The sequence below is a fragment of the Athene cunicularia genome, assembly GCF_003259725.1.
Source record: "Athene cunicularia isolate RWA chromosome 1 unlocalized genomic scaffold, athCun1 chr1_part1, whole genome shotgun sequence".
Classification (NCBI taxonomy): Eukaryota; Metazoa; Chordata; class Aves; order Strigiformes; family Strigidae; genus Athene; species Athene cunicularia.
Genome location: NW_020799091.1, coordinates 76086658 through 76099880, shown reverse-complemented (window position 1 = coordinate 76099880; position 13223 = coordinate 76086658). Strand labels below are relative to the sequence as shown.

Sequence of the window (13223 nt, the reverse complement as noted above, 5' to 3'; positions counted from 1 at the left end):
AGGAAACAAAATAAAACAGCCTGTGACATGTTGCAAATAAAGTCAAAGTAAGGTACCTTGATGCTACTCTGTGTTAAATCCCTTGCTATTTTAATATATTTACTTATTTTGGAAGGGAAATGAGCTGTGGAATTGAAAAATCCATGTATCACAGGTTGATCAAAATCAGAAGAAAAGATAATGGACTTCACACCAAATTGGATGAACAGGAAACAAGATGCAAGTTCAAATTCTGTAAAAATATTTGCAGTGCAATGAATGTTAGAGAAAAATTAACTGAACTATGGTCTACAGTCTTAGTTATTCATACCATAACCTTCACTGCATACATAAGAAAATGTATCTACGCAAAGACTAATGTTTAATGCATGTCTGTAATCAGTAAGATACAGAGAGCAGGCGGTCTATAGGATGACACAGATAATATTAAGAAGTATATATACAGGGAGTGATACTTCATGACAAAATCTGAAAGGCATAATTTTAAATTAATTTTAAAAGAATATATTGCACAATTAGAAATAGTTCACAGAAGAAAATAAGGAAGAAATTAGGGACAAGTAAAAACTTTTAAAGTTAACTGATTAAGGAAAATCAGTTAAGATTGATGAGAAAGACTGATGAGAATTTTCTTTTCTGAATGAGGTATTAAAGGGAAAGAGGCACAATAAAATTATACAAAACAAAGGTAAGCTAGGGAAGGGATAATGTTTTCCCTCCTTTATCCTACATCAGTGAGAAAACAGTAAAAAACATCTAGATGTCCATAAAATTTGCAACTGTCCCATTTTAAAATAGTAAATGAAAGCACATCATTCTCACTGACAAATGATTTAGGCTGTGCCAAGAATTTAGAAAGACTCAAAGTAGAATTTCATCTTCATATGATGAAAATCTATGGAGTTAATATGAAAACACTTGGTAGAATCTAAATTGTCAGAATTCACACCTTAAACCAAGGTCACACTATCCAGGATTAGGAGGAGATCTTCTAAGGGATCTTCTTTATTTACTAAACAGCTCTTGCATCTTTCTCCAAGGATTCTGATCCTGATAACTGTCAGAAAAAGGCCACTGGAAAGAGAGGCCATGATTGTGATCCATCATTTCAAGATTACTATATAATATTCTCTAAAAAAAGATACTGAAGAGAAAAAAAAGACTGTGTGTGACAGCAACTGGTTAAACACTATGTTAACTCTGGTTTCTAATTTTAAGGGCTGTCCAAATTTACTGTGTCTGTTCTACAGTCAGAATCCAGAGTAATAAAACCTTCAAATAGCAGTTTCCCCTTTTTGCAGTCTTGCAGTGATAGCCTAACTCTCCAAACTCCTCTTAAATTTTATTATTGGTGCTCAACTGTCTGCATATCAAGACAAATTAGTGAGTTTGAATTGTGGAGATCTGTAGAGAGCTTTTGATTTTAGGACAGAACCAATTACGGCTGAGCACACTGATCCAGCTCTGACAAGAGGGTTAAGTGGCTTGATTCATATTTGCATTTATGCAGTATTCATATACAAAAAAAAATAAGTAGTTGAGATTGTCTAGCAGAGAGAGGGAGAAAGGACGTGTATTCCTCCCAGTTTTCTAAACTGCTCATCAGAGGAAGCAAATATTTAGTGCATGCACACATGAACACAAGCAGCATAAAAAGATCATCCTTTTGCTTTTTTAGGCACATTGCTATATCAGTGCCTGAGACTTAGGGCTTCAAAGGTCTGGTTTTCATTAAATCTGCCAGAGATGTACAGACCTCTAACACGTTTCATCGTACATGACTGTTAATATGAATAAATGCTTATGTATGGAAATTGCTAATTATTAAATTAATTGATCACTTCCACTTCAGCCCTTTTGAAAAATAATACATAATGTACCTGTTAAATTGAGGACTGATATGGAAGTGAAAGATAAAATAAGTGAAAGCAGAATTCATTGTATTTTAAAATGGTAAAAGCACATTCAAGAGATTGCATGGGTCTTTTAATTTCTTTTTATTTTATTAACGTTGTCTCTCATACAGTAATTATTTTGTTTCTTATACAGTCATTATTTTCTATCCTGTAGCATATTACAACATTTTCCAGCATAGCATAGGTTGTAACTGTAAAACACACAATTAATTTTAAAAATAAGAAGCCCCATCACTCCCCAAGTAAGCCTAGAAATCAGATTTTTTTTTTTATTAATTCAGGCAAGATCTACTTCAAATTGTTCTTCATTCTGTAAGCATGAATATAAAATTTTGCAAGGCTGATAGAAATTACTCCATTCCGTCAAAATTCCTCAGGAAGGTATATTCCCCAGTGTATTTGTCCTTTTTTTTCCCTTCTTGTCATTTTCCTGCATCTTATGTCTGGCATTCTAGAAGGCAAATATTTTTAAAAGCTTCTAAAACACCTCAGGTTCTGCCTACAGCTACAGACATGCAACCATATGGTTCCTTAATTACTTAAATCACTATGTAAGGCCTATGTGTTAACAATCAAGATACATTTCACTAGTGTTAGCCCAAGGGGACCCAGTTTCTAACCTCATGACTTTGGCATTGCTTGTTTGCTTGTGTAGCATTTCCTTTGCAGCTCTCTCAAAATACAAGGGTCATTTCTCAGACGGATACCTACTGACTAAAAACTGTTGAGTCTTCTCACTTGAAAACCTCACTGTACTGTTACTGCTTACTGTATATGCTTATCTTCCTTTTTTTTAAGTTTTGCAGCTGATACAAAACTGGGAGGAGTGACTGAACCACATATGGTTCTGCTATCATCCAGAGGGACCTCAGCAGGCTGGAGAAATGGGCCAAAAGGAACCTCATGAAGTTCAGCAAAGGGAAATACCAAGTCCTGCATCTGCAGAGGAATAACCTCTAGCACCAGCAAAGGTGGGGGGCTGAGTGGCTGGAAAGTAGTTCTGCACAGAAGGACCTGGGGGTCCTGGTGGACAACCTGCTGAATGTGAGACAGCAATGTGCCCTTGTGGCGAGGAAGGCCAACATCTTCCTGGGCTGCATTAGGAAATACGTTTCCAGCAAGTTGAGGAAGGTGTTCCTTATCCTCTGGTCAGCACTGGTGATACACACCTGGAGTGCTGGGTCCAAGAACAGAGCTCCCCAGCACAAGAGAAACATGGGCTTACTGGAGTGAGTTCAAAGGAGGGCCATGAAAACAATTAAGCCGTTGAAGCATACGGCATATGAAGAGAGAGCTGGGACTGTTCAGCATGGAGAAGGTTCAGTGGGATTTTACCCATCTATATGGATACATGGATTTACCTGAGTAAAGAGGACAGAGCCAGGCTCTTTTCAGTAGTGCCCACTGACAGGACAAGAGGCAATGGGCACAAACTGAAGCACGGAAAATTCCATTTAAACATAAGAATTTTTTTCTTTTTTTATGGTGACTGTGATCAAACACTGGAGCAAGTTGCCCAGAGAGATTGGAGATTTTCATAACTTGACTGGACACAGCCCTAAGCAACCTGTTCTACCTGACCCTCCTCTGCAGGGGGTAGGACTACAGACTGGGGGGTGCCTTCCAAACTCAACTGCTATGTGATTTTGTAGTTCTGTGATACCATTTAAAAAAAAAAAAATCATACCTAAAGGAAATTTCCTTCTTTCTCTCTACAACTAAAAGTTTCATGTTTGGTAAATGACTTTCCAAAAATTGCTGGATTTTTTTGATCTTGTCCCCTGAAATATGAGGGGAAAACAAATTACACAGCCACTTCCTAGTGAAAGAATTAAAAGAAGTCTGGTAAAAGGACAAGAATATTCACTGCATTTCATTAAAAAAAATTTAAAAAGCATCTCTACCCTATTTCAATAAGATTGAATATTATTAAAAACATTTTGACATTCATTTTCCTGATGTTGTGTGTTCACCACCTGCACATTGGAAAACACTATTTTCTGGAGTTGGTCAGAGGGAATCCTTTATTTCGTATTTGATAATGTTGTGTATGAGCAGTCTGTGACTGAATAATAATAATAATCTTTGATCATGACCAACCTGTGACTGAATGTTACAGCCATTCTATCAAGCAGAATTCCTCCATTTATATATCCTTCATTCTCTCATCCTATTTCTCTTCTTGTTTGTTTTTGTCAAAAATAATATTGCTGACAATAATTATGTTCATTCCCATGTTGGTACTATGTTCTGAAAGGTATCCAGTGGTGTATCACATTCATGCTGACTGAAGGGTTCACCATGACAGGGATATGAGAATGGACAATATGAGGAAGGCTTTTTGCTAAGCTAGAATTTTTCTTTCTACAAGATCACAATATTGCAACAAAATCAGTATCTTTCAGTATAGTTGTGTGATATCACCAGCAAAAAGTGTATTACAATAATGTAGACTTTAAAGACATTTTAAGTCTCCACAGAAAAAAAAAAAAAAACAGATAATGTAATATTAATGTCCTGTCAAGCCATTTGCTTGCTGCAGCAGGTGGACTTACTGCCAGAAAAGAAAGAGAAAATTTCCCATTGGCTCTGAGGTTGTTTGGAGAATGTACCTGCTAATTATAACATCCCTTGGAAAAGTGTGCTAAACTCTGTCCTTTTAACTAAAGTCTCTCTGTTTCCAGAGAATCTTCAATTCAGTGTGTTATGAATTCTTTTCAAAACTCTTTTCTCCAACTCAGTCTTTTCTGCTTGAAATCTCCCCTGCTTCTGGCTGTTGAATGGCCGTTGTCGAACTTGCCCATCTCAAACTCAATTCAACTCCTCATTTTTACTTTTTTAACATAAAATCCCTTCTTTACTTTTTCTATAATGAATACACTGGACTTTGTTGATGGTTATCCTGTCTTCTCTGTATCCCATCTTCATGTGATCCCACTCACTCTATGGTATTTAGCTCCTATTTATGATTCCTGATGGCTCACAAACCACCTTTTTTTTCCCTTTCTATTGTGCTATACAGCCATTATAGTAAAGTACTATGAACTGACATCCTTCCAAAGCTGTATCCTTGCCCAGTTCAAGAGTATATTTGCTAGTGTTAAAACTCTACAGAGCTCTGGCTGAGCATGTACTCTGGTTGAGCTGCTGTATTTGACAAGTAAATCCCTTATATTTACTGCTTATATTTATTTAGAATGACAGTCATGAGAAGTTTACTACTAAGGAATCGAGTTTTGACCTTGGCCACAGAGCATGTTACATTTGTGGAACAAAACCAAGGAGATGATAGCTTCTAATACAGTTTTTAAGAATAATCAGAGAATGTTCACCTTTATATATACCATTGTATCCTCCATGGACTTCTCCAGAACTGGAGATTTCTTCAACATGAGCCCCTTGGTCAGATGTAAAGTATACAAGAGTTTTATCAGTCAGATTATATTTCTCAAGCACATCCAGAATCTGCCCTGAAAAAAAAAAAAAAAAAAGAAAAAAACCCAAGAGTTTTAATGTATTCAAGTGGCTTTTTCATTAGCCTTGGCACATATATACATTTTTGTCCTTATGCCTTTTTAAGATCACTTTCCATATAAACATTATTATACAAAGTCTTTGCACCATGCAGCATACAGTAGGGGATGATTGCACCAATTGCACAAGGCTTGATGCAATCAGGACCATGGCTCAATTGCTACAGGTTTTCTTGAAGTATAAAATGAGAAGATTTGTGCAGAGCAGAGAAAAAGGCTGATCCACAGAGAGACAGTGACCTTTGGAAGCAGTTGCTCTCAATCAAGGAGACCCCTCAGCAAGAAGATTCAAACTGCTGAGGATATCTGAAAGTCTCAGCATGCAGAATAAAGCTAACAGTTTGGGGGTAAAGCTTTGCTGCCTAGCAACCTAGAGGCAACATGGCAGAAATCTCAGTGTGAGTGTTAGATAAAGACATTCTAAGAAAATAAAGGAAGTTAATGTATGGAGTGCCTCTGGAGATCACATGGTTTCAATATCAAACCTAGTAATTAGTCCCTAATTTCTCATAAGAATAGACATGGACTAAACTAAAAATATGCAAGGTAATAAACACACACACACACACACACGCACATATTTAAAAAAGGAATCCACCACATGCATATGCTCTGTAACTCAAAGGCACCATGGGTTCATGCTTCATTTTCACAAAGGGCTCCTCACACTACCTTGGCACTGTGGAGAGCCTTGCAGTGCACATAAATTACATTCAAACCTATTTAGACTGAGCTCTTTAAAGAGGGTTTTTGTATGAAAGAGAGTGAAGCTGCTCTTTGTAACTTACTCCAGTGAATTTTATACTGATTAGGAATCTAAAATTATTGGTCCTGGAAACTGACCAAAGTATAAGAATATACTTCTTCACATTGGCCTGCAAATGAGCTTTAACCTTGTTCGTTAGGGATCTCAGAGCATATAAAGATAATTCGGTCTTCACAACCATTTTATCTTTATTCTTTTTACTTAAACATCCAACAATGGTCCAATTTGAAACTTAATTTTGATTTGCTCACCTGTCAACTAAGAATTAATTCATCAGCTGGTGCCCAGTTATTTTGTCAAAGAGGATAAGAACTTTGAAATACACAGCCTTCTTTAACAATTTTCAGATCATCATTTCTGTTGCTATGTTCTTTTTCTGGATAAGGGGTAGTTACCTTAGCTTATTGCTACTATTTCTAATTGTCTTTTAATGTTACAGCATTCTAAAACTGCCTTGTTAAAAAGGTTGACTGTCTTCATTGCTCATCAGCTCAAATGACTTGGTCATGAATAAAGGGACATCAGCAGTTAGATAAGTGATACCTATTGGTCTTGTTTGTAAACTAGGAGCAAAGAAGAAATGTAAGAGTAGGAGAATTTGTTTATGTAAATTTTGAAACCTTGTGGGAGTTGAAATTTCCCAACAGAGCTGAGGAAAATCTGTTACAAAGGCTGACATTTTAAAGTTGGTGGGTTGAAGGAAAATCATGCAGATCCATCTGACAAGCCATTTGCTTGCTGCAGCAGGTGGACTTAGTGCCAGAAAAGAAAGAAACAATTTCCCATTGGCTCTGAGGTTATTTGGAGAATGTACTTGCTAAGTAATTATAACATCCCTTGGAAAGGTGGCAATGATGATAAAAAAGTGGAGCATATAGAAAAATTAGGACATTATGTGTGGATATTCAACCACATGACCTCCAGAGTTACCTTCCAACCCATATCAAGCTATGATTTTACGACCCTATGACAGTAAAAATAAATGAGATTGCCCAAAGAAATACATGTGCAATAACATGCACAAATGCACTTTTTATCTACACAGTTTTCCTTGATGAAACTAGATTTTCAAATTCACCCTGTATATAAAAATATCGATATAAACCAAGAATTCTACTCATCCAGTAATGTATATCACATTAAATGATCTCTGGTGATTAGAGACATCTGCTGTCATTTAATAATGACCATTTTGATTTTCTAATTAATTTGGGAAAAAATGGGAGGCAATGAGCAATGTCTCTCTATCACAAATAGTGAAATATTTTTTTTTTTTTTTTTTTTTTTTTTTTTTTTTAAGCAAGGTTGAGTATCTTAACTTGGCTTGAAAAAAAAAAAATCTCACCTGTTTCAGGAAAAAAACCCTAATAAAATGCACAGAAAGTCTCATACAAAACTTGTTGAACTCAGTGGTAAAACTTCCATTTCCTTCATTTGGATTTTTAAACACAAAGAGGATTGGCTACATTAGGCTAATTAATAAATGCTAACATGAAAACTTATTTTAGCAACAATATTTTTCCGTACAGATGGACTAATAGTGCTAATTCAAATAACACTATTATCAGAGAATGGCATTCACAAGCACTCACAGAAATGAAGCAAAACTTCAATTTCTATTTTAATCTTGAACACTGACACCTTCTAGAATGAAAACTGTAAATAAGCAATAAAGTGTGTGCTACCAGATGATAAGGCCCACTAAAGTGCATTTGAATGATGTGGTTACTGTTAACACAAGCAATGCATTCACTTATTAGCATTTCTAAATGGTAACCAATACGGAAGAAAAATGCAGAAAATGTACTGTGGATTTCTACGGATACCTTTCACATGCAATATTATACAAATTTTAGAAGAAAATACTACAAAATAAGCAAAATACATTCTTTACTGTTTTCTGATAGCAATTTATTTTTAATTTTAATTCCCCCACTCTTATTATTTCTGTAGATTTCATAGAGACTTTAGAATTAAATGAAAATGGATGTATAAACATTCCTAGGCAATGCCAGCTAATGTACAAGGGGGAGTTTAATCTAACTTATTTTAGTTGACTTTGGAAGAGGTGAATCACAACTGCTAAAAGGCCTTTTTTAACTGTTGACTGAAAAAGAGAAGACAGGCAACTAGCTCAAAACCAAATGCCATTTTAGACATCAAGGACAGTAAGATGAATCCTACCCAAACTGCTAAACATGCAACTACATGAGCAACACACTTTAATGACTGTGCGGAACAGATAAATGACATCTGAGTAAGAGAAGATGGTAAAACTGTATTGCTTCACCCATAAAATATGATTGTAAGGGTATTAATATGTCATGTGCTCTTGAATTACAGTAATGGGGATTCAGCAGGCTTAGTAGCCCTTTGAGTCTCATTGCTGGTTGCCAAAAGCAATAAAAATTTTAAAGACTTTTGGGATCTAAAGTGTTTATACAGTATAGGAAACTGTAGCATAAATAAACCGAAATACTAGGAAAACTGTAGCTCTGTTCAAGTAACAATATCTTACTATCCCCAGCATTGGAAATTATCAATAAAAATGGAAGGATTCCTGATTGAAAAGACTCACTTGAAAGCCATGTTCTAAAAATTAACAGCTGCACTGATCTCTGTGGATGGTACCATTTACATTTTTTTCTGATTTGAACAGAACAGATTTGGAAAGACAACATTTCTGAACAACAAAATCAATCTAACACTGAAGGAGCTGCATAATTTCTCAAGCTATTTAGCAACCAGAATTTCAGATCATTTCTCCTACTATTGCCATTCTATGAATGTATACCCAACATAGGTGGCTAACATTGTAGCAGAAAAAAACATTAGATTATTGGACACTTCTTTTATTTGTATTTTTTTAAGACACAAAACAGATCAAGAACAGCATGAAGATGTTACTTGTTTTAATTAGTACATCAGTTTTCCAAAATTTAAGTAAAGCTACCTCCAAAATATACTGAGGAGTGCTCTCTACATTCTGCTTTCCACTCTTGCTTCAAACCATGGTAAATTATAAATAGTTGTTTCATTCTTAAAGTGAAAATGTCAGTTTCAATGGAGTGATAGCCATGTGAAAGTGTTAAGTGCAATTGACTTTATTCTTTAGAAGGAAACTGAGAGTACCGTGCCACTATTCAGCTTCTCTAATACAACACGAATGGTTGCCGAACCAGCCTCTCTAATGCTGAATATGATTTCTGGAGTTTTGAACCTCATAAAACTCCTTTTGTGCTCATCTACATTAATATATGGGGTTTATAAAAAATTGACTATTTATTTGAAAAAAGGTACAAATATTGAAAACCAATGTGTTTTCAAACATATTAGTGATTTGGAAAACTGTTCAAAGATTTAGTCAAGCAAGCATATGAACATATGCATTTGATTCATAAATTAACTCACTGTCATTTGAAGTCAATAGGACAGAAATGTTATTTGTATTAATTTGAAATAATTTAGAGTCTTGCTGAAATTATGAATAAAAAGCCCTAGAATACAGAATATGTCTGTGTAATCTAGGCATTGGGACAACAAAGTCTCTCTATTTGTGAGGAAAGATTTAAAACTGTATGCCAGATTCAAAGAAACAACAGGATTAAGAAGGAGGGTTAAGGATCTGTCTCAGGACAAGACAGTTGAAGAGAAAGGGAGTTCCTGTAAATATAACATTATTTCCCCACTCCAGCAGACCTTCACATGCTTCTGTTGCATCCAGAAGGTTACAGTAAGCTTGAGACAATTATTGGAGAAAGAGTGATCTGGGAAGATCAGCCATCACATCTCTGCCTAAAAGAGGCAGTTTGGGTTTGGGGGTTTTATTTATCTATTTATTTATTTATTTTATTTTCAGTTTCAGAATTCCCTACTGATACTAATGTTTGTTTTTGAATAGCATCATTAGTCAGAATCACAACTAACTTGTAGTCAGCTGAAGGGGTTCACCTCTGTGAGTGGAAAGCCAGGAATGCTTTGAATACATGCATAAACACCTACAAATTAACCCTACATGCATAATTATCTGGAAGCCCGTATTTATCCCAGAAAATATATTGATGCCATTCAACTGCATAGAAAGCCTCTTGAGGAGTTTAATTAAGGTAATTCCACTGTTCATCATTTCTTCAGGGCTCAAAGGCTAAGATTTTCACCTTATGAAAACGTAATGTTGCAACTTATGCACACCATCTTTCACAAGCTAACAATCATTTAAATTTCTGAGTTGATTTTGTATGATGAAGAAAGATACTTCACTCTTTAATACACTGATCTGATTACAAAATCCACTGACTAAAACCATTGTATAAAAACAAGCTTAGTAACTAAGACCAAGACATCCCTATCTTAATTTTAGCTTTTGTACATTTCAGGTTATAAATATGCAAATGTTTCTGTGGTATGCTCAGAGCCATACAGTTTCCCCTTGATAAATATGTAAATGAATTTGTCTCTGCAGTGGGGAAGTAATTATCACTTTCAGACCTAGTCATTGAGCACAACACTTGAGGTAAAGATGGAAAATAATGAAACCATTGACAGCAGCACAAGAAGTGGCTGCACATATGGTGAACAGTACATAAACCCTGCATGCAATGTGTTTAACATTCAGAGCTAGAACACAACCACTGGAAAGTGGAAATTCTGGGACGAAGCAATAGGTTGTGTTACGGCACATTATCTAGCCATTCAACAGAACACATCCACCTAAGAGAGTGATTCTGCATAGGGGAGGCATTAGCATATGAACCTCAAAGGTGAGAGTGAATACTAGTTAGTATAACTGTTTGGCTAGAACAGAAAATAAATGCATAACTAATTACAAAATGTACAATAATTCCTGTAGGAAGAAAATGGAGTGTAGATTCAGTGGAAAGTCTTGATTCAGTCCTACAGTGTTAACATTATTTTTATAGTTATGCTATGGAAAGAGCCCATACGATGAAGTCTTCTCCAGAGTACAAAGCTGGAGTCTCATATGTGCTAAGTTTCTAGGATAGGTTAGTGGGATCTTCAGTGTCAACAGGACATTCTGCCAAACAAGTAGCATATGGTTCTGAAAAAGCACATCTATATTAGTGTTTTAACTCAGATCAGGAGCATATAATTACAGTAAGTCTGATCATGGACAGTTAATATATGTCTGTTTGCCTAGCAAAACCCACTTAGATTTTGTCACCTGGATTCCTTTTGAATTAAACTAAATGCAAGGACGGACTCCAGGAATGCACCTGAGGCACTCACACTATTGATGGGCATTCAGTCTATGGGACCTCAGTAGACCTAGTCTGAAGTGGATTTCCTGTCTCTGCTGGTGTGCTGACAGTCTCCCTTCAGCTCAGAAGATAGTTGAAACCTGCCACTGTTGGCAGTTCAAAATATCATAGGATTGATGAATCCTATACTGAAACTCTGGTGCTAGCAAAATCAAGATCCACCTGTGCATACTGTAGATACATAGAGGGTGGGATTTATATATAGTGTACACCTCTACATCTGACATAGTTACTATAATCATTTTCTAATGAAGCAAAAGAAGCATTTTCATATGCTGCTCACCTATCTTGATTGAATTTGACGCCAAAAATTGTAAATTCTTTTCACAATGAGGTCAGGTGAGGCACTTGCCCCAGATTTAACTACCAACAATTACCATTCAAATCAGTAGCTACTAGGTCCAGACAGTCTCTAGAACATCAAACATTTTCCTGTTGGATTCCCCTAGACTCAGGGTGAGACAAGTAAAATCAGTGCAAGTGCTTGGAGAAGGGCAGTCTTTTTGAAAAAGCAAAGCAACTTCGGTGTGGAGCCAGCTAAGCTATCGGTGCGAATTTGCTTTCTGTTTGGATTTGGATTGTCATGTAATTGCAAACTTGTAATTGGCTTGTGACTGTTTATACAGTTTTATAAGTATAATGCGTCTCTCGGACCCTCAAGATAAATTTCCAGCATAGTGCACAGCAGATTAGGTATACACTGCTAGCAGCTATGAATAAATCAACAAAATTTTGACTTATGCATAAGTTTTTCATAGAGAGAAGTATCACATCTCATTTTTTCTTATTCATATAGGGTTCAAATTATTTTTGTATTTGTGAAAGTTGGAATGACTTTAAATATATATAAATACATGTAGACAATAAAGCAAAAAGTTGTGGTTATGAAAGTTGTGAAGATCTGTAAGTGTAGCTGCAATATAGACAATGCAGGATAGAATGATCATCGTATTTACAATATTACTGATGGATCATTGAAGGTCAGAAGTATAAATATTTGGATATCTTCTTATTAGTATTTAAATTGGCTAATAATTGCTCAAAATTCACTTTTAGACCTTACATCTGTTGAACATAAGTCTGTGTATTTCTAATGTAAATCGTAATTTTCAGACTGCTTAAAATGCTAAAATATGAGAGATGGTCATGCAATTTTAGGAGGGTCCACTGCATTTGCATATTGCATGACAGCTGTGATAACTTTTTGGGTAAATTTGCATCATCATTCTGCACGCATCTGAGAATAAGATCTATTTCACACATGCAACTAAGATGCATAATGCAAAAGACACTGTCTAGTTCCCCTCTTCAAGGTCTCCCATGTTTTCTTGCAAATTTTGGAAGGGATTTCTTCAGGTAGGACCTAGGTAAATTATAATGACAACCTAAGGATGCTATTCTTTTTATAATTAGACTGTCAAATGAAGTTAAGACTTCAGCTATTTGATCATTCCAATATAAACTGATGGTGATTGATTCAGTAATTGTAGAGCGATAAAAGAAACACTTCTCTATATCTTCAAAGGTTTAAACATTTATTAACATCAGACAGAGTTTTGAGCTGAATATGTATATGCTCTTAGATCCAAATGCATAATGCCAACATTTTGCCAGATTAAAGTATGAAGAATTATGAAGAATTAAAACAGGGCAAGTAATTTAACCCCAAATTTTAATCCTTTGCACTTTTCTGAAAATTTCAAAGTATTTGTCAGTGTGTTTGTTTCAC

General features: G+C 35.5%; 1 protein-coding gene across 1 annotated transcript in view; it reads right to left on the bottom strand.

The window, feature by feature from the left end:
* The window catches only part of STS (steroid sulfatase), a 110899-nt gene that overhangs the window by 39869 nt on the left and 57807 nt on the right, over positions 1-13223 (bottom strand). The window contains 1 exon segment of the mRNA XM_026845028.1: positions 5249-5386. Within this exon segment, the coding sequence (XP_026700829.1) occupies positions 5249-5386 (138 nt within the window).